The following is a 23,357-nucleotide window of genomic DNA, read 5'->3' as shown; positions in this document are numbered from 1 at the left end:
CCACAAAGAAACTAGAGAGACTCTTAAAGACGGAACTTCAGGAAAAAAAAAAAAATCCCAAGCTGGGCATGATGATACATGAAGTAGTCCCAGAGTCTCAGAAGGTGAGGTGGGAAGACTGTTTAAGCCCAGGGGTTTGAGGCCAGCCTGGGCAACATGCAAGACCCTGTTTCAAAGGAAGAAAAAAAAAAAATTCTACACTACAACAAATTTCCATCCATTTGCCTTCCTCACTTCTTTGAAACTGAACTTCTATAAAAGCTGACACAAGCAAAAAGGTTGTAGTAAATAGGCCCAACTCGAGCTCAGATTGCTCTCCCTCCCTTCTGTCTCCCTACACACACCACCTCCTCCGCCCTATAGCCCTACACATACAGACTCCACTACCAGGTGACACTACCTGAGTGCTGTGTCTCTCCTAAAGCCGTCCAGGATTTGATGGGAATGATGATGTAATCAGGGAAACAGAGCCCAGCTCACAGAACTGACAAAGGAGGTGGGCTGCGAGAACGAGAGGGGCAGGGGGTGTCAAGCACAAAGTGACCCGAAAGAGGAGCACATTAACCTCCTCAGGCACCTCCATTCTTAACGCTCCAGGAAATGCGTGCAAGCAGCCATGCCTACTAGGAAGCGTGGCGCCTCACTGTCACTTAAATTGGATTTCTGGTTCCAATCAGGCTTCAGCATGATCCATTCCTTCCAGTTAAGCTTCTCATCAAGGCTCAAAATTCCTCATCTGTAAAATGATGAGTTTGACCTATATGCCTCTAAAAAGGCTCTTCCTGCTCTAGCAGTCCTTAATTTTGCACACCACTCCTTTGTCGTCAGACCAGTACAAGTGACTTGGCCACAGAAACCGACCATTGCAGCCATTTGTCCCACTAGATTATGACACCAAATAGTCCAGTCAAATATTTGCTGACCCTTGCCCACCCCAAGCTCTTGCTCAGAAAACTCTCGCATCTTTCAAGGCCCCTTTGCAAGGCTCATGGATATGAAACTTTTCCTGTATCTTAGAACTATGCCTCTGACATCATCTGCCTCTATGCTAGCCTCCTGCACTCACCCATACACCTGTTTTGGTTTTTTTGTTTTTGAGAGAGAAAGTCTCACTCTGCTGCCCAGGCTGGAGTGCAGTGGCCCAACCTTGGCTCACCACAACCTCCGCCTCCCGGGTTCCAGCAATTCTCCTGCTTCAGCCTCCCGAGTAGCTGGGACTACAGGCGTGCGCCACCATGCCTGGCTAATTTTTGTATTTTTAGTGGAGACGGGGTTTCACTATGTCGGCCAGGCTCATGATCCGCCCACCTCCACCTCCCAAAGTGCTAGGATTACAGGCGTGAGCCATGGCACCCGGCCCCATTTGGTTGTTAAAGCATTTATCCTACAGTATTTCATCCTGCTTCACAGATTTTTAAGTTGCACCTATTTTTCTCATGTTAAAACATGCATCTCATAATTAAGATGCCCCACATTCATAATTGGAAGCACTGTTTTGTTCTTGCTTACTGATACATAACATAATGGTGCATCACACAATCACATCTTAGAAGGGATGAAATAAGGTATTAGGACTCGACCAAAATAAGCAACTTGAGCTCACTTTTTATACCCACAATGCCTCCCACATAACAAAAACTCCAACACTTACAAAATGAAAATCTGAGAAATGCCCCACCCACATCACTACATCAAAAAAAGCAGCTGAAAGACAAAGAGCCCAAGCCTTCGCGCCTTTCCACAACAAAGGTAGCTTGCTTTGTAAACAAAATTTAAGTTCAACAACTTTGAAGTCCTTCATTTCACTCAGCTTTCTTTCACACAGAGTGTGTCCTCACATGAGGGGACAGAGAGGAAGGAAAGAAAAAAGTCTGGAAGCCAAGACACAGGAGTGTTAGAGAAAACTGAAGCTGCAGCTGGTCTCCCTACAGCTTGCAGAGGAGGAGACTAGCACACAGACATCAACACTTCGGTAAAGCTGAAGCATAAGCCACTTTCTTTTTGAGTCGGAGTCTCGATCTGTCGCCGAGGCTGGAGTGCACACACTGCAAGCTCTGCCTCCCGGGTTCATGCTATTCTCCTGCCTCAGCCTCCAGAGTAGCTGGGACTACAGGTGGCTGCCACCACGCCCAGCTAAAATTTTTTTTTTTTGTACTTTTAGTAGAGACGGGGTTTCGCCGTGTTAGCCAGGATGGTCTCGATCTCCTGACCTCGTGTTCTGCCCGCCTCAGCCTCCCAAAGTGCTGGGATTACAGGCGTGAGCCACCGCACCCGGCCCATAAGTCACTTTCTTCAGAAGAAAATAATAATAATAATAATAAATGATAATGATAACCATCTCTAGGACAGCTAGACCTGAAAGTCTCCAGCAAAAACAGAAGGGACAGGTGTCCCCCTTCATAGAGCAAAAGTCACTTTATACCCCACTCATTTCAAATATGGCCCATAAATAAACTTACATAAATCAGACCATGTGGCCTGACATTTTTTTATTTTGACTCACAAATACGTTTTTATGACTTGTGTGAAAATATTTTGTGAACAATGAATTCACAGTTGGGCCCACATTTCATTCCATACACATCAAGAATCTTTGGAAATGACTGAAAGATTCTGAAAAGAGCTCAAAATTATATTTCTTGAAGGGGGCCTAGGGGGTGTTGACTACAGAATGTCCTACATCTCTGCCTCCAATACTGGTCCTTGGCTACAAATTGGCAGATGTTGCCAGAACATCCATGCACCATTCCTCCAGTGAGTTCCAGCCAGCCCCAATGACAACAGTATTAAAAACACAGAACTCTAAGCGAGGAAATGGAAACTAATGGATGTATCTGTGTGTCTGACTGAAGAGAGGAGTAAACCAATTTGCCATCTACATTTTTTGATACTCTCTATCAATTCAATTACAAATCATAAATAAAGCCCAGAAAAATGGTTAATAAATACTTACTATGCCTTCCAAGGTTCTTTTTCCCAATAAAAAATTCCACTTACTGACGGCCAGGCATGGTGGCTCATGCCTGTAATCCCAGCACTTTGGGAGACCAAGGCAGACAGATCACCCGAGGTCAGGGGTTTGAGACCAGCCTGGCCAACATGGCAAAACCCTATCTCTACTAAAATACAAAAGTTATCCAGGCATGGTGGCACATCCCTGTAATCCCAGCTACTTAGAAGACTGTGGCGGGAGAATCTCTTGAACCCAGGAGGCCGAGGGTGCAGTGAGCCGAGATTGCACCATTACACTCCAGCCTGGACAACAGAGCAAGACTCCATCCCCTGCCCAGCCCCCGACAAAAAAATAAAATAAAATAAAATAAAAATTCCACATACCTCCTTCCAAAGAAATAGCTACTTAAAAAAGTAAAGTCTTCCTACAAATTCTTATTTTTGGAATGCTATCTTTATGAAAGGATCCAAAATTACTTCTCCTTATCTAAGGGGTGGCTACAAGCTTGGGAGCTCTAATCCAGAAAGCGTGGGAGCTCTGATCTAAAAAGCCTGGTCTTATATCCTGACGCTTCCACTTAATAGCTGTGTAGGCAAATTGCTAATCCACTCTTAGTATCTAGTTTCCTCATCTATAAAATTACTTGTTCTGAAGATTGTATGAGTAAAATACAGCTAAAGTGCTAGAACAATAACTTGTAAGTAGTAAGAATTCAATGTAGGTTAACCATCACAACTACTGACCAGGGTAAGTTTAAGGAAATGAATCCAGGGTCCCTTAAATCTCATCAAGAGTGTTTTGCTGGCCAAAGGACTTGATCTGAGATGACATTTATAGGAAGCAAATGAAATTCAAATACAGCTAATAGCTCCCCTCTCTGACTGTGTAATTATGTGTACTCATTATTTGTGTAGCATGTTATTATTTAAATGTTCCTAATTTCAGCCCCAGCAGGCCAAGGGCCCTCAAAGAGTGGCCAAGGTCTCAGCCTCTGCCAGTCCTTTCCAAAGCTTTTGTCAATTTATTACATCCGTGAAAAGTGGCATTATCTACAACAGAAAGTAGACAGAAGGCTCACAATCAGCAAATCTTACCATCTCACGCTTAAGCCCAGCAACAACCAACAAGCTGTAATGATGGCATCAGTTGCTACACAGAAAACTCATGAGGCTGTTCAAAACTCACATATCCTACCAATAGTAGGGCCCCCCCAAAAAAAAAATTCATTCCTTCTCACTGTAAAACCACAAAAACAAGACTGATAGCAAACATGAATTTTATGACATGAAAAATGAGGTGTCTCCACTATCTTATGTCTGCTTGGGTTATTACTACTCACAGACCTACAGAACCAGGACGGCTGGGCTCACCTGCTCAGATACAAGCTGCAGTGTTCACACACTGTTCCCAGGCATCAGATACCCCACCCCCTTCACACAAATTAAGGGCAAAGGGCTGCTTGTTCATCACGCCAGGATGCCAATGATTCAAGAGATGTCATGTGTGTTTTATTCTCAAATTAGATAAAAATTCTATAAAATCCATTCTGCTGTTATTTTTAAATATTATGGTGAAAACAAATGATTTTTCCCAGGAAAGCCTCCAATCATCCAATTATATTTTCCAATAATCAAAGATACAGAAACAATGCTGTCTAAAACTGGAAACGGGAAAAAACAAAACATCTTTTCAATATTCCTGTTGCAAAGATCCAATGTAGTTTCCATGCATTCTGTCTTGCAAAAAAGTACTGGATTCAAACTTATAGGACTTGAGCTGCAATTCCAATTCTGCTGCTATGAAGTAAATACCTCTTTGACTTTAAGAAAGTCACTACTACATCTAACAGTCATAAAGGTCCCATAGTTAGATGGGTCTTTCAGTTTATAGATGGAAGCACCAGGGCTCTCAGAAGCATGTCACTGTCCCCAAGCTCAAAAGCATGAAAGAGGACACAGAAGCAGAAGCTCTCACCACCACCCACCCCTCTGTGGGGTTAAGGCACATGTTCTCACACTTGCTTGGACAGCATCATATGTCACCTCCTAGCAATGGCTCTGGACTGCACAATGTCAAACTCTACCACCAGACAAATTTCTGTGACAATTAAAAATGAACGAACCAGTGGACAAATTTTGTTATTTGAAAAGCAATCTTACGGGGTGGGAACTAACCAAACAAAAACAAAAATTAAAAACTGAGGGCCGGACAGGGTGGCTCACCCCTGTAATCCCAGCACTATGGGAGGCTGAGGCGGGTGGATCAAGGGAATGGAGACCTTCCTGGTCAACACAGTGAAACTCCGCCTCTACTAAAAATACAAAAAAAAATTAGCTGGGCATGGTGGCGCATGTCTGTAACCCCAGCTACTCGGGAGGCTGGGGCAGGAAAATCACTTGAACCCGGAGGCAGAGGTTGCAGTGAGCAGAGATAGCACCACTGCACTCCAGCCTGGCAACAGAGCGAGACTCGGTCTCAAAAAAAGAAAGGAGAGGGGAGGGGAGAGGAGAGGACATACATCTTGCATGGACTTATCCATCCTGGCTCAGGAGCGGTGGCTCACGCCTGTAATCCCAACACTTCGGGAGGCCAGAGCAGGCAGATCACAAGGTCAGGAGTTCGAGACTAGCCTGGCCAACATGGTAAAACCCCATCTCTACTAAAGATACAAAAAATTAGCCAGGCATGGTGGTGCATGCCTGTAACCCCAGCTACTTGGGAGGCTGAGGCAGGAGAATTGCTTGAACCAGGGAGGTGGAGGTTGCGGTGAGCTGAGATCACACCATTACACTCCAGCCTGGGCGACGGGGAGATTCTGTCTCACAAAAACACCACCACCATTATAGTTCATCCCCTGTGATACGGTTTGGCTGTGTCCCCACCCAAATCTCAACTTGAATTGTATCTCCCAGAATTCCCACATGTTGTGGGAGGGACCCAGGAGGAGGGAATTGAATCATGACGGCTGGCCTTTCCCGTGCTATTCTTGTGATAGTGAATAAGTCTCACAACCCTGATGGGTTGATCAGGGGTTTCCTCTTTTACCTCTTCCTCATTTTCTCTTGCCGCCGCCATGTAAGAGGTGCCTTTCACCTCCCTCCATGATTCTGAGGCCTCCCCAGTCATGTGGAAGTGTAAGTCCAATTAAACCTCTTTTTCTTCCCAATCTCGAGTATGTCTTTATCAGCAGTATGAAAACAAACTAATACACCCTGCTTCCACTCCCACTAACCTATCCTCTGGTTTCATTTCACATTTAGGAAGTGTTTCTATGGGATAGAACATGAGTGATGGCTGACTATAGAGATAAAGTATCCATTTAAACTAAAGGGATTTTTCAGCAGAGCATGCATATACATACATGCATATACACACAAAGACACACATGTCCATATATACATATGCACAACACAGCTTGCAGTTACAACAACCCCTACTCCCAACCTCACCAGCCCAAAAGTCTTGGTTGCTCCTGACTGTTTGAGCTTTCCCTGGATCATGCTCCCAAAACACCTACAGAAGAGGAGCTCTTCCCACGATACCAATTCTGGTTTCCTGTGATTCCAAGTAGCACCCCAAAATAAGAAAGCACACTTTGTTTAACATGGTGGCTGCCTTCAAAATAATGATTTTGTAAGAGAAAGTCTTGCTCTGTTGCCCAGGCCAGAATACAGTGGTGTGAACATAATTCAATTCAGCCTTGACCTCCTGGGTTCAAGTGATCCTCCTATCTCAGCCTCTTGACTAGCTGGGACTAGAGGCATGTGCCACCATGACAAAAACTAACCTTCCTTTATGAAGGTGGTGCCAGAATAAATAAAAAGACTTCAGTGATTCCAATGGGGGCAACTTTGCCAACTTAGATTTTCTCCCCAGTATCATAAAGCCCTCGACAATGCCAGAGCTAAACGTACATTTGGCCAACTGGCTGACAGCACTGGTTGCTTCTGGAATGACAAATTTTAGTTTTTGTTATTTACTCAAATTCTACCTTTATTATATCCCGGACATCTGGCTAACCTCTTGTTCTAAAAGCTAGTGTTGCCCAGTTAAGAAAATATGGATGTTTTTATTTCCACTGTTGGCAATTCCAAGAAACACTAGGGCATTACACCACTCCTGAACAGTACTGTGAAAGCATCACAACCATACAATCTAACAGCAGAGCAGTCATTGCTCCACTCTAAACTCTAGGATTAAGTGATATTCTCTGTCATACCCAACCCCCCACATTTAATCAAGCAAGAAGCTACATTCAACGTGAATCAATGACAATAAACACGAACTCTCTATATATAACATCTAATGTTCTCCAACTAGACACAAGGTTTTCAGTTTACTGTATTACAAGCAACGAATGGCTAGGGTTCCTATTTGCTGAAGACCCACATAACAAGGCAGAGTGCCTTTTAGGAAAGCAGCTATGAGGGTCTAAATTGGATGCTATGGCAATAGATTCCACAACTTATTTTGTTTTCTGCAAATGTTGATACTCAAAATAGGCCTTTCCCATACATATTGGCTGAGATTTGTTGAGGGACGCACACATGACTGAGCCACTATGGCCTTAATGGTTGACCTCCAAAGGCAAGTCACCCATAAGAAAGAAAACCCGGGAGGGTGGACAGAGGCTCTTGTTTCAAGTCACGCAACAGTGGAAGGAGACAGCACAACTAGGGTGAATGGTGGAGTTCAGAGAGGTCATCTCAGGAAATTCTGCCCATGGCCCCACAGAAACAGAGCAGCAAACAGGTGCCTGTGAGCACTAGTTTCAACAGGAGGCTGCCAGACAACTCACCTTACAACTAAGGTAGTGGGGGAAAACTGGAAGCTATGGGGAACCTGTCCTTCTGCACCCTGACAAACTGTCAAGTACCCCATGTGTGATGACTCTCCTAAGACCAGAGCCACAGCTCTCAAAAAAGAACAGAACCTGCTCTTTCTCATCTCCCTGTCCCCAAGGAAGCATAAACCAAAACATGGTCAATTCATTCACTTTAACTGTAATCCTGAGAAGTGCACAAGAAGGTTACAGAATGTCACTGCATTCCCTTGAAATAAAATAGTAAACTACAAGCAAATGTTTGTCCGCAGATACTTTTTGTTGGATGACTTCATCTGTACCCTACGAACCCTGTTCAAAACAGACATGAGAACAAACTCAGATATGAACAAGTTTCTTTTCAGGCATCAAGGAGTCATGTGATAGCCATACAGGAAGCAGCACACTTCTAGAGGTATGCAAAGCCGTCCCACTGCAGGAACCTGCCCAGCAAGGAAGGAAGAAGGGATGAGAAAGCTGTTGAGCCAGAGAGCAGGAAAAGCAGTAGACAGAAAGATGTAGGCTATTTCCTATACAACCCGGGAACAAGAACTAAAGACTCCACATTTCAGCAAGATCATCAAAGAGTTCTGCTCACATACCAGTGTGGAAAGACATATACATATAGAAAAACCAGCAAGACAGGACCTACAGAACAGACTAAGGTATTTCGTCCACTATATAACGCGGAACATAAAAATAAGTCCATAAACCCAACAGTATGTCCGGAGTACGGATTCACCTAGCCCACAGACTGCCCTTAAGTGCCTAGACTAGGAAGCACAAGCTGCCAGAACACATCCAATTCAGAACCAAGTCCATGCCCAGAGATATCGCACATTCCAACGAGCTATTCCAAGAGTCAACTCACCATTCACAGTTTTCAGGCTCCCAGCAAGGCCTTCCCCATGCTGCCTCTTCTGGGCATTCTTGAACTCCTTCAGAGACAAATAAAGGACTTTACGTACCACCCGTTCTTCTGACCACGGAATCCCATCACTGTCATCCTGGAGAAACATAAGAAAAGAGATGAGTTACTGAATAGAAAGCAAGCCAATATTCAGAGTCAAAATAAACTTTATTGTAAAGGAATTGCCAAACAAGTACTGTGTGACCACGACCCAGTTCTGAAGGTCAGAATTACACCCTTAAGGTAAAGGGACAATGACCTTTCTGAATAGGCCTCGAACAAAAGTGAATCCACAGGCTGTTAAAAAGAATGAAAGCAACACACAACCATCTCACTTCTTTATACGTCCCAAACCCAAATATGTTCATCAACTAGTAATACAGTTTTATATTTCTGACAAAGTTCAGAAAAAGGTGTTGTTATACCCACGACTAGAAGGATAATGAATCATTTTACTTGAGTTTTATAAAGTGAGCAATGCCAGAACGTACACTGCAATACAAATATGTACGGAATTCTTAAAAATGTTGCTGTCTCCCTTGGGAGTTCAAAGGATATAGCAGATACAGGTGCCGCGCACTCAAGAAATTTACAGTCCAGTCAGAAGATGTGGAACTGCATCCGCATTGGCCACTTAAGTAAAAGAATCCCAAATAAAAGGAGAAATTACTGCAGAAGGAGGCAATGTACACATTAATGACAGATCTTGAAGGCCTCATTTCAAACTGGCAACCTCATGTCTGTTGCTCCAGATCAAATACAAGTTCTTAAGAATTAACAGAATGAATGCAGAGATGACCAAAAACGAATAGCCAGCCCAGAGACTGTTCCAGCAATTCCAGTCATAAAGATATAAAGAAAGACAGCACTAAAGAGGGAAGAAAAAATTATACAGGGACTTGAGGCAGAGCAAGAGGTGGAAAGACAGACATGGTTAACAACAGTCACTAAAGCAAGGTAAATGGGAAGAGATACATGTTTAAAGAACCAGCAAGATTAAGTCATTACAGTTCTTATTAATAGATGATGATTCACATGGCTAAGGATATTGAGAGGTTCTCTTCTGTAGCTATCCGTACACTGTTAATCTAAGAAGGACTTACATTCACACACCTACATCAGAGACTTAAGCATTTTATAAAAGTTCATTTTAGAAATGAAAGCAGGCCGGGCGCCGTAACTCACGCCTGTAATCCCAGCACTTTTAGGGGCCGAGATGGGCAGATCACGAGGTCAGGAGTTCGAGACTAGCCTAACATGGTGAAATCCCATCTCTACTAAAAATACAAAAACTAGCCGGGCGTGTTGGCATGCGCCTGTAATCCCAGCTATCTAGGAGGCTGAGGCAGGAGAACTACTTGAACCTAGACAGAAAGGTGCCAGTGAGCTGAGATCATGCCACTACACTCCAGCCTGGGTGACAGAACAAGACTCAGTCTCAAAAAAAAAAAAAGAAAAAAAGAAAAAGAAAAAGAAAAGGAAAGGAAAGGAAAAGGAAAAGACAAGACAAGGGAAAAGGAAAAGGGAGAGGGAAAGGGAAAGGGAAAGGGAAAGGAAAGGAAAGAAAAGAAAGCATTTGAGCACTGATACTTTCGGCCTTAGAAGAATAAGAAAAACGGCCAGGCGCAGTGGCTGACGCCTGCAATCTCAGCACTTTGGGAGTGCCAAGGCGGACAGAGCACAAGGTCAAGAGATTGAGACCATCCTGGTCAACATGGTGAAACCCTGTCTCTACTAAAAAACTACAAAAATTAGCTGGGAGTGGTGGTGCACACCTGTAGTCCCAGCTACTCGGGAGGCTGAGGCAGGAGAATTGCTTGAACCCAGGAGGCGGAGGTTGCACTGAGCTGAGATCATGCCACTGCACTCCAGCCTGGGAGACAGAGCAAATCTCTGCTAAAAATAATAATTATTATTATAATAAAACCATTAATATCCCAGGTAAAATCATGATTTTGGGTATTTTGGATATTCAGGTTCCCTTTGTTCAAGGAGAAGGCCGAATATCTCATGGGCAGTCTGATGCTGTTTTACTGGTTTATACCAAAGAATTGGTTTTTCCTCCCTAACGCTGAAGGATCAGGGAAAACTTTCATGGGATTCAATGAGAAGTCTAGATGATCTGAGGTCTCCTCCAGCACTTACATTCCTATACTCTGCATAAATACAAACTTCGTTTTAGAAATCCAACCACATAGAGACTCTAAGCCCTAAATAACTTAAGCTGCACTTTCATTAAGCTTCAAGGATTTCCTAGAATGAGAGTAATTCTCCATCTTCTACAGCAAGAGGAAGAAAGGCCTAAGAGAACTAGGATTTCCACCTTCTCCTTGACATCCTTCACTCACAGATGCCTGCCAGGCTGAGATTTCCGATTGCTGGGCAATGCCTCTAGAAGAAGGCACTGTTTTCCCCAAGACAGCAAGACATCCACAGACCAGGGTACGGGTCAGGGTTCGGACATGAAGGCTAAGAGAAGCCAGTAAACCTTGCCTCAACCTAACAACAGAAACACAATTTCTAACCTGCTACTGAGTGTAGGTCACTGGAGACCCTCCCAATCAAATGCTTAAAAACCAGAAAAATGCAGGAACCCAAATAACCAACCTGAGTAAAACGCCTGGCTTGACACCACAACACATGAAAAGCATGATGTAGCTGAATTAATCTTTACAGCAACTCCCTTGGGTTTGCAAGAAAGCTCTCCTAATACATTAGCTGCAACTGAATGATAGTGTGAACTGCAGGAGGAGTTAATGCTTATTAGGCTGAAATCCACCTCTTCAACAGCCTCAGTCTATTCATAAAGGCTGTCAGACAGAATTCTCTTCATCACCATCAGGTTCCTACTCTCATTGTTCGAATCTCCACAACAAACAATGACGTGAGATGATAAACTATTATTTCCTACATGTACACAGTTTATAAATTATAAGGCCCCAAAATAGCCTTCAATGTAAAACTCCCATGGCGATTTATTGCATCCTGTGCAGGCTGGTGCCTTCACCCTGACTTCAGGCTCCAGTTGAGAGAATTATTCCCCTACAACTAATGTCTAATTAAAACATAAACCATGTGAGATGAAAACTGCAGCAAAGGAAGTGCATTTAAGGTTCAGTTACTGACATAAGCAGCTTCATTACACCTAGAAAGTATTTTAAATACAGGAGAAGCAAATCCATGACACAGATTATGGGGTTTCAAATGCTACACATTAAAATTCAAACTTAAAACACACACAACACACAAGCGTTCTTTTGTAATCTACAGTGCTGGTTGAGACTTGTCACCTGCTCCCTCAATGCTGATGCAAGACACAAATCTAGCAGATGCGTTGACTCTGTGCTGTTCACAAGAGATAGACCAGTAGGTAATAATTCCAAATAGTCCCAATTAAGCTGCCTTTCCCAATTGTAGAGTCATGGGGAATCATCCTAACCTTATACCCCTCTAGCAGAATCCCAGATGCAGACAGCAAAGGTGTGCTGTCTTTGCTCAACCTATCCAAGATGCGGGAGAGGAAGGCCAGAAGAAATAGCCTTCCAGTTTAATGCTAACTCTGCTCTGGCTATATCATTCTTCACTCAGGATCAACCAGTACTGAACACTCTTAAAAACAGCCCAGATATGGCCAGGCGTGGTCGCTCATGCTTGTAATCCTAGCACTGGGAGGCTGAGGTAAGCGGATCACGAGGTCAGGAGATCGAGACCATCCTGGCTAACACGGTGAAACCCCATCCCTACTAAAAACAAACAAACAAACAAAAATACAAAATATTAGCTGGGCGTGGTGGCGGGCACCTATAGTCCCAGCTACTAGGGAGGCTGAGGCAGGAGAATGGCTTGAACCCGGAAGGCCCAGCTTGCAGTGGGCTGAGACAGCGGCACTACACACTCCAGCCTGGGCACTCCAGCAAGTCTCAAAAAAAAAAAAAAAAAAAATACATCTCTATCATCAGAGGTCAAGCAAACTCATACATCCAGTACAGAGCTTCCTTTCCATTTTCTTTCTCAACAGCTGTCTTATTTAATTAGCCATTTAACCATGGGGCAAGGAAATCATTTCTCTTGTTCACCACTGTATCCCAGCTCCCAAAACATGGCTGATATAGTAAGAGCTGAATAAATACTTCTGGAATCAATTAGAAACTCAACGAAGCTCAGTCTCACTGTTCCCACTGACATTTATTTACCCCTACTTGCCCTGCCAGTGTCTAATCTCAGTGTCTAACATCCAGTGCCGGAAGTCACACTGCTATCCTCATAAAACACTCCCCACAGAGACTAATCCCAAGGGGCTCAGCCACACCTCTGATTCTCAGCAGAGGCTGGTGTCCTAGTGGAGACATCCTTCTTCCACAGTGGCTGCTAACACTCCTCCCTCAGCCACTTTGCAGTGTTCCCTGCAAGAAAAAGTGCCGTTCCAGATGTCCACATAGTCTTACATATGTAACAACTCTGTCACGCTCCCTTTTGCTAAATGTTGACCAATTATTCCACCTACTCTTCTCCTACCCTATTTACCACATCTGTTCAGACTCCTTCTCCTATATTTCCAGCAATCTCTCATGATGCTCTTGCCTCACCCTCTAAATCCAATAATTCATTCCCAATCATATGTTTAAGTCAACTAATATCCCATTTGCACCTCACCGTCTGAAAATCCAAATTATCCCCTTCGCCTTCTGTAAACCACTTCAGGCCTCACGGCTCCCCAGCAGGTGGATTCAGTCAGGGTTTGACAGCGCAGCACAAAAAATAGAGACTTCTTCTTGGCCCGCTCTGGAATGGCCCCCAAAAGCAAGCGCCCCATCCATTCTGGTTTGCTGGTCAGCTTAATATAGAGGACACAGGATTACGCCCTTCAGCGGAAAAGTGATGGCTCCTTTTAAACTGCAGGATTATTGCCACTTTTGAAAATAATAGAATTTCTTATCAAAAATAGCAATTGGTCAGGAATCAAACTTGTATATGCTCATAGTATTTTTTTACTAGAATTAGTAAAAAGCATTATGCCAAGTGGTGAAGATGCAGGTGGTCTGTGGACCAGAACTTGGTGTTGCAAGGATATGGAAGGATACGTTTCTCTCTAAGCTGGACTCTGAATCTTTTTACTAAAAGGCAAAAAGGAGAACAGAATCCCTCACTGCTCCAAGTTCTATAATAGACACATACAATACCAGAGCTCAGAAAGTAAGCGCATGACAGCATCACATGCTTTTTATCAGACAACACCACGGAACAACTCTCCACAGCTGACCGTCCAGGCTAGAGATCCAACATATCCTTCCACAGCCTTGGAACTCCAAGTTGTGGCCCACAGACCACCTGTACCTTAACTGCAGCCTGTTAGAAATGTAGACTCCTGGGTCCCCTCAAGGTCTAGGGGCTCAGAATCTGCACTGATGCCCAGGTGATTCCTATACACACTCAAGTTTCAGAAGCTCTGCTCTGCAAAATGGGACCCATCCTGTGCCCATATTCCATCAGAAAGAAAAGATGAAACCTCCAAGACGAATGCTTCAAACGTCCATCTCGTGTGGCCAGTATTACTGTCAGAATTCAGGTGTCTATAAAAATACACCCTGAGAAATCTTCCTCTGACTCCTCTTCAGGGATCAAAGAGCACAGGGGAAAACACCCAAAAGGGCACGGCACTAAATAATGCGAGTTCCTTTCATCATTCCTTATGTGACACTGTCTCTCAAACCCTCCTCCTTTGGTTACTCAACTTGGAATGACTTCTCTTTAAAACCCAACAACCAGAATTAAACATACATTCAGACATGTGAATAATCCTCCAGAAGGCCTCCAACACATATAAGAAGACAATTCTGTTTCCACGCACAGTCTCATTACACTGCAGGATCTCATGAGCTTGCAGTTAACTATACCCTCCACGATGACTGTTTATTTGCGGGGATGGGGAGGAAGCAAGTAAAAGTATTGCACCACCGTGAAACAAGAACCGAATGAAGGACCCAATCCAACCAATCCAACCAAGCTGTAGCACAGCTCCCAGTGATACAATTTTATTTTCCTGTGATGCTCTCCTCTATTCATTTGAAAGACAAAAAACAACAAACATAAAATTAAAACCCTGTACAGGCCACTGACAGAAAGCTATGTGTCCATAATCAAGTTGTATTCAGACCAGGTTAATGAACTGCTTTACAAGACAAGAAGGTACATGATCCACACTTTTAAAAACTAGATTGTTTTGATATAGTATCTAACTACACCAAGAGTTCTTGTAATCTGTCAAGGTTGGTTGGCTCACCCACCAAGGAAAAGCCTTTACAGGCTGCTGTTCTCCAGTGATAGCCAACTCTTCAAACATACGGGCGCTGAAAATCTCAAGAGGACTCAAGTACATTAGGGCAATAAAATAGGGACATCCAGGTCAGTAAAGCTCGCAGAATGGGTGCCACCCAGAGGCTGATACTTGGAGTCACCTGGAAAGATTGGAAAGACTTGAAAACTCCATCATGAATGTACTAACAGCAAACTTCTCCTGGGGGCTCACTGCTGGGCATTGAACTCAGCACCACCTGCATTTAATAATCATGATTTCTCTGCTCAGCCTTCCTTGAGTATAAGGTCCACACTGCCGCTTTCTCCCTTTAGATTCAAAGGCATGGGAGAAAGGAAGTAATCATGAAACTTTTAGTTATTTTTTAGAGATGAATTCCAGTGTCCTGACACAAATGTGGCATTGGTAGTCAGTCCATGGCAAATGCCAGATCAGGAAGTAAAATTTCAAAACTCAGAAACGTATTAGTAGCCAGAAATGTTAAATATGTAACTCATAATGACTCCTAGGTAAAAGCAAAATTAAAATTATTGGTTTTTAGAGGCTTAATGTAAATAATATATGAAAAAAATACTATTAGTAGTAGTGGGGATAGAAGTGGGAGTAGGGGTAGGAATTTTCTATTACTGGCCTAGAATTGGCAAACCGTCGTTATGCAATTTGTTCATACCTTGGTTTTTTATTATGGTTTCAAATTCAGGCCATCTTGATTTGGGAGAAGGAAACAAAGATGAAAAAGCATGGGTTAAAGGAAAACACATTTCTGATCAAATAAAAATCAATTTTCTGACAATTACATCTATTTAAAAATGGAAGATAGTTAATTTCCTATCACTTGCAGGCAAACTACCTAAGACACTTATGCATCATAGGTAGAGTGGTCAAGTCATTTATTATCCAAATCAAGGGCACTGGTAATAATGACAGGGAAACAGCCCGTGGAAACTGGGTCATGGGTCAACGAACTCTACCAGGCCCCTTCCAGGAGATCTGAATCAATTAAAAACAAACAAACAAACAAAAGCCTACAATGACACAAAGACTTTTTTTTAACCATATCACCAAACAGAAATAAAGCTACTACAATAAATATTATAAAACAAATAAATATAACATAGACATAGCAGGACTGGAAGTGTGACACACATCTGTTCTAAAGTTGGAATTCAGATCCGCCACCAATGTTTTAAATAACAACCTGGTGATAAAGAGGCAGAAGGTGGCAACCTAGGCGCAGTTACGGAAGGTGCTGCAAAAACCAATCCTGCTTCCACGGGGCAGGGGCACAGGACATCAAAGGCTCTTCACAACCTGTAGTACCTAAAACCAACGCTGAAATGCAAAAATCGCCTTCGAATTGACGGGGGCATGGGAGATGCAAGGAAAGGAGCACTCAGGATCACAGGTAGGAAGATCTCCTAACACACAGCCTCTTTATAAAAATTTACAGAAATGCTAAGACAAGGCAATTGGATGAGCTGCCAACCCCAACCCCCTGCATATATCCTATTCCCAGCCACCTTGCCAGAGCAATACAGGTGGAGGGAGCTGGCTACTTTCAAAAAGAAAAAGAAGTGCTATTCCTGACTTCAATGCCCAAAGGACCAACGTGGAATGTCGTATCATGGGATTAAGGGTGGTGGATATGAATAACAGCTGTACAGAGCTGAATAGCAAATGAAAAAAACATTCTAAAAAACTAGGCCCATGGACAAGGAAAGGATTGATAGCTATTTCCTCCTCTCAGGGATAAATGACTGGAATCCTGTACATGAATGCCTTTTATTTTCAGAACGTGTTTCTCATATACCTGCTGTTAAATCACCCTACTTGAAACAGCTTGTAGCCGCCTGATATGCCAAACCTGTTCCAGCAACAGTTTGAGAGAAAAATGAAAGCACCATAAAAAATTGGGAGGGAATGTTGATTCTTGCCACAGATTAAGTATAAACAAAAACGGGGTTGGGGGTGATGAAGGAAAATGAGAAAGGTACAAATTCAACTTTGTCTAAAATAACCTTTTCTTCCCTTTTAACAAAGTAACAGTAGTACTAATAATTTCCAATTAATTCCAGAAAAAAGCAGTCTGTCAATATTCAAATGAGGTGAAGCCTGGGTAACATTCACAAATGGAAATAAGGGGCCAGGAAACATCCTAAGAGAATAAACTTATTTACTGAACTTGGGAATGATGTTCCCTTGCCTAGGGTTTAAATTAAAAGCACTTCAAGCAGCAAATTTCTTCAGACAGACATGCTTCCCGGGTTAAAGTAAACGGCCTAAAAATGCTTATGCAAGGAGAGTTTTACTTCTTCCAAACTCCTATTAAATAATGTGTACTTATCTTTGATTACCGCCTATTTAAAAAAAAAAAAAGCTACAGCTGAAATTGGATTAAGAACTTCTGCTGAAAACGATTTATTGCATAACACAACTCTGACAGGCTGAATCTCCGGCCACCAACTGAGCCTTTATAAAAATCTGCTGGGCAGCTGCCAAGTCAGCTCTTTTGCGTCTGAGCATGTCAGACATCCGCCGTCGTCAAGGCAGCAGCATGGCAGCAAGACGTCCACACGTTCATAGTTAAAGGGAACAGAGCAGCCAGAACCAAGCAACTCGGCATTAAACCCTCCTGCAGTGCTGGATCTGACAGTTCGCTTTTTCAGCGTAATCAAAAAAGACCCAACATCTACAGCAGGATTATCTTTCAGCATCTAACAGAAACCTGGATTGTCAATTTACCTTCATTGGAGGAGTGGTGGCGGGGAAATCAAATTACAAATAAATGATTGGCCAGTGTCTTCAAAAATCAAATCAAATAAATAGACAGTTCAACATCACCAAGGCCAGTGTGCAACTACATGACTTCATTTTGGGAATTTATGTTACTAGAATTTCCTTGGGAATTTACATTAATTTATTTAAAAAGAAATTCTAAAATTCGGATCTTTTAATCACTAATGCCTTTTTATGTTCATTATAATATACGCCCCAAAAATCCCCAAATGCCACATTCTAATCTGCACCGTCTAATATAGTAGCCACTAGTCACACATAAGTACTTATAATTAACTCAATTAAAATTTAAAATTAAGCTCCTTGAGTCATGCTGGTCACACTTGAGTTACTCAATGGCCACAATCCCCCCCACCTGTCAATGGACAGCACAGCTACAGAAGACCTCCGTCATCACAAGAAGTTCTTTTGGACAGCACTGACATATCTGTCTTCAACTGGATAGGGGTTTCAATTGACAGTGTGTGTTATGCGATAGTGCATTTTACTACATCCCTGAGTCTTCAAAGTATGTGCCTTATGCGTTACTCCATTTAGCAAGAAAACCGTGGGAGACAAGAAACCTTTCACAAGAAAATTCGAGTCTAAAGCAGGCAAGAACTATTCAAAGTGCAGACATCCACTCATACAACTCTCCTGGCTGGAAGTGGTTCCAATCCTGCGGGCCACATCTGGCCTCTAGAGGTTTTGCAGGAAACGTATATGACATTCTGAAGATGAAGTAAAGTCTGTCCGCAAAGCCTTGAAGACACACTGTTTTCCTATGCCTTCAAATCCTTTCCTAAAGAAACCACTACAAAATAAAGCCTCCGGGATTAAGGCCAGACAAAAGCCAGTCCTCTCCACCAGCTAGTCTCCAAGTACCCACAGGGTGGCCCAAACCAGCTTGATCTGATTCACGGTTGCCCCTTACTCACAGAGCTGGTTAGAATTATGGACCTGTGGGCGACGGCTGCTGTTTCTTCTACCAGGACCCAGGGCACTGCTGGGGGATCATTTTATGAGATCAGTGCCTGACTGACTACCCCACCCTAACCCCAGCAAGGAAATAAGCAGAAGTATACGTATATTGTCACAAGACTGGTTATCTCTGGTCATGTTATATTACAAACCACCCATTTATTTCTGTCTATCTTATGCAAATTTCCACACTAACAGAAAGTCTACAAATCAACTCTGTCCTTGGACTTAACATAAACTGACATACTGCCTTATTTTTTCCAGAAACAGGTGAAGTTGTCTCACGCCTTAACCCCTTCCTGTGTCCTCCAGCCCTTCCAATAATTAACAACCACCCTGGGTTTGGCGTCCTTTCATTACAGGTACGGGTCTCCAGAAACCATTCTGATGCCCATTTCCCCTCCAAACAGCATTTCCCACTAATAACGTGTGTCCACCGAGCGACAGGCCACACACATTTCCTGTACATATTCTCTTCCACATTTTACAACTAGCATACTTATTACACAAACATCTTTAAATTCTGAAACTGAGGTTCAGAGGTGTGAAGTAGTACAGATCACATCCTGACTAGTCTGTGTCTTACAAGCCTTTTATGTTCCTGCCACATAGCAATGAGTCCAGCACACAGCAGGCACTTGAAAGCCATTCCAAGACACAACACAGGGAAACAGGTAGCAGGTGGAAAGAGAACAGTGAGCGAGAGGTACAAAGAAGCCTGGATTCCAATTCAGAAATTCTGTGAATCTTACAGTGGCTCATGTGTAAAACAAAAATTGTCTAAGGCAATGGTGGCCAACTTGAGCAGACATCAGAAACACAGGGCTTGTGAACACACACTGTGCACAGCCTCCTTTCGCTGAGATTCTCTCAGGTGTAGCTAATGCTGCTGGTTCAGGGATTACATGTGAGAAGTGCTGGTGTTCGAACACCAGACATACAGTGTATTCAACTTTCATCCTAGTCTTCCAGGAAAACCGTTCTCACTGCCATGAGAAACACTGTAATTGCCAAATTGAACGCAAACTTTTTATTGGCAACTGGACTCTCCCCTGGATTTCCTGCCACACTAAAATACCTTTTCTGCTGTTTCATCACCCCCACCACCTTCAAGTTTGATTCTTCTGACCTCCCCTTATCTCCAATCATAATCTAAATACCGATGACTACTAAATCATCTTCTTGACAATCTCCTCCCTCCCCACCACAACCCTCTCCACACCACCCTCCTGGCTGCTTTGGTCTAGAAATCTAAACTGGACTTGGACTTTCTTTCTCATTGTTGACATTTGCCTGTCTCTCAACTCCTTGGATACATATTTAAAACAGAAATCTCATTTCTTTCCAAAGAGAAGAAATCTAAAATGTCTCTACCACCAACTAATCTCAATTTCAACCATCTATCCCACGTTCTTTCTCTACAAACACAGCTACGCTGCAATGACTCCATCCTTGTCACTACTTCCCCTAACGAAGCCTTTCCATGCCTCCTCAGAATCTGCAGAAGAAACCTCTGAATTTCCTTGCAGAGCCATAAAGGCCTATCATCAGTCTAACTTCCCTTACAGGCTTTAATTTCCACACAACTACCAACATCCCTAATTGATAAGGTATGAGAATCTCCTAGGGGCAAAAGCTCTCATCTTCAGACCCCACGTCCAAACAAATGCCAGTGTTTACTAACTGCATACTAATCATAACTTCAATAGTAATGCTACAGTAAACAGAGCTGCCTTTCTCAAGAGACAAGAATAAAAGTCCATTCTCAATTCTTTTTCATACCAATGTGTTGGCACCTAGAAATAAACAAGTCTTGATTTACCAGCTATGTCTGTTTCACTTAATGACCTAAGGCTGGCTGTTCATTCTGTATTGCAAAGAATCCATGATCCTATGTAACCCTGGGACAAGACCTCAATAACATTTAAACTGATACATTTTCAACAAGTTAAATTGCTCCTCTTCCAGGCCTGGCACGGCAGCTCACGCCTGTAATCCCAGCACTTTGAGAGGCTGGGGGCAGAGGGGAGACGGGCAGCGCACACAGATCACCTGAGGTCAAGAGTTCAAGACCAGCCTGGCCAACATGGTGAAACCCACTAAAAATACAAAAACTAGCAGGGCATGCTGGTACATGTGTAGTTGCAGCTACTCCGGAGGCTGGGGCAGGAGAATCACTTGAACTCAGAAGGCAGAGTTTGCAGTGAGCTGAGATTGCGCCACTGCACTCCAGCCTGGGAGACAGATCCAGACTCCGTCTCAAAAAAAAAAAAAAAAAAAAATTCCTCCCCCTCCAAAGACAAGATTTAACTATCTCTAACAATACTTTGCAACAATCACCATTGTTTCACCCACCTAAACAAAACTGAACCTTTTCTTTGGTCCGTGCATCCCAGCCAGTTCCAACATTTTCTCCTTTATGCAGAATGAGGTTTCTTGCAGTTATGTTTAGCTCTATAACACTGGAATAATGTGGCAGTTTGGGGGTTTCATGAAGAAATTCATGCTTACCCAAAGCCATGAGGACTGATCACCCCCTCCCCCAAAAAAAGGTGGCATGGCATACCTACAACCTCATTTTAAGTTAAAGTTGCTAGGGAATGCAAATATGGCTATCAAGAAGCAAAGTTACAATTCTTCCTATCTTTACAATTTGCAATCATACAAGAAACAAAAGATGTGTTATAAGCAAAGTGGATGTATGTAGAAATTTACCATTTACACTTCGGGTGATGTGTGTGAAAGGACAGAGGAGGAAGTGGGGAAAATAACAAATTTGCTCTACATGGGAAACCACTGGAGACTTGGGAGCAAAGAAGTAGCAGACTTTGAGCACTGACTGCAGTGTTGAGGGCAAATCACGGGGGACGGTGGTGTGGAAAAACAAGGGAGGCTGAGGCAGTTACCTGTACAAGAGATGAGGACCAGGTTGGTGCAAAAGACTGACAACTGGTTATATTCTGGAACAAGACTGGGCCAAGAGAAGGCTGAGAGACTGGATGTGGAGTGTATGAAACAGCAATACATCCAAAGGTTTTCATCTCAGTAAAGAGAGTCACCTCCACTGAATTTTTCAATGTGCTGTTACCTGTTACAGACCCTAGAGAAAGTATCAGTTCAGTCCAGAGACATGAATGTAGTTGGGTGGTTTTAATTGAAACTCACAATCTAAATTTAGGTGCCCTAATTTACTGAAGAGCAAAACAACAAAAAACAAAACAAAACAAAAGCCTTTACGTATTGATTTAAAAGTCAAGAGTGAATCCAAGTCAAGGTTGGCGGACCTCGCTGTGCCTTTTTTTAGCTAACAAGGTTTTCAGAACCTTTGGGAAAACGACGCTTTAAAATATAAAGACTAGGTTGGGCGCAGTGGCTCATGTCTGTAATTCTCACACATTGGGAGGCTAAGGTAAGAAGACTGCTTGAGCCCAGGAGTCCAAGACAACCCTGGCCAATAGAGCAAGAGACTCTCATCTCTACCACAAAAATTTTAAATTAGCTAAAAATTTAAAATTAGGCACGATGGCACATTCCTGTGGTCCAAGCCACTCCAGAGGCTGAGGTGAGAAGATTGCTTGAGCACAGGAGTTCTGAGGTTACAGTGAGCTATGATCGAGCCACTGCACTCCAGCTTGGGCGACTGACTGAGTGTGACCCTGTCTCACAAAAATACAATAAATAGGCCGGGCACAGTGGCTCACTCCTGTAATCCCTGTACTTTGGGAGGCGGAGGTGGGCAGATCACGAGGTCAGGAGTTGAAGACCAGCCAGGCCAACACGGTGAAACCCCATCTCTATAAAAAAAAATACAGAAATTAGCTGGGCATGGTGTCACGTGCCTGTAATCCCAGCTACTGAGAGGCTGAGGCAGGAGAACTGCTTGAACCAGGACCCAGGAGGCAGAGGTTGCTGTGAACAGAGATCGTGCCACTGCACTTCAGCCTGGGCTACACAGTGAGACTTAGTCTCAAAAATGAAATAAAATAAAAAAATAAAATAAAATAAATACTACAAAGGAATAAAATAGAAATGTATAAAATATAAAGAACGACTAACACAGAAGAGTCTCAGACAGAAAGAGAAATTACTCAAGAGCCATTCTCTGAAAATCTACATTTGACATCACAAGCCCTAACTCATGAGATGAGATTTTGCTAATGTAACAGGGGAGGACGTAGAAATTCATCACGTCTATAATCCCAACACTTTGGGAGGCTGAGGCAGGTAGAGCACCTGAGGTCAAGAGTTCAAGACCAACCTGGCCTGGAAGGTGAAATGCCGTCTCCACTAAAAATACAAAACTTAGCAAGGCGTGGTGGCAGGTGCCTGTAGTCCCAGCTCCTCGGGACGCTGGGACAGGAGAACTGCTCGAACCCGGGAGGCAGAGATCGCACCACTGCAATCCAGCCTGGTAGGCAGAGTGAGACTCCATCTCAAAGATAAAAAAAGAAAAAGAAAAAAGGAAATCCATCCATCACTGCTGGTGAGGAAATTCTAATACCCACTGAGGTTATCATCAACCCCACCTGCCTCTCTCTAACACACACCCCCACCCCTACCACAGATAGCCTTATTTATATTTAGGCTTTCAATGCAAATAAGA

The 23,357-nt window shown here is 43.2% G+C and overlaps 1 protein-coding gene across 3 annotated transcripts in view; it reads right to left on the bottom strand.

Annotated features, from left to right (window-relative positions):
- JARID2 (jumonji, AT rich interactive domain 2) overlaps window positions 1–23,357 on the bottom strand; it is a 328,805-nt gene that overhangs the window by 177,672 nt on the left and 127,776 nt on the right. For all 3 annotated transcript variants that reach the window (XM_011967920.1, XM_011967921.1, XM_011967922.1), the window contains one exon: window positions 8,647–8,782. In XM_011967920.1, the coding sequence (XP_011823310.1) occupies window positions 8,647–8,782 (136 nt within the window). The remainder of the gene's footprint in view (window positions 1–8,646; window positions 8,783–23,357) is intronic.

The sequence above is a fragment of the Mandrillus leucophaeus genome, unplaced genomic scaffold (genome assembly GCF_000951045.1).
Source record: "Mandrillus leucophaeus isolate KB7577 unplaced genomic scaffold, Mleu.le_1.0 Scaffold82, whole genome shotgun sequence".
NCBI classification, from domain to species: Eukaryota; Metazoa; Chordata; class Mammalia; order Primates; family Cercopithecidae; genus Mandrillus; species Mandrillus leucophaeus.
Note: the sequence above shows the minus strand (reverse complement) of the source record. Positions and strands in the feature narration are given on the sequence as shown.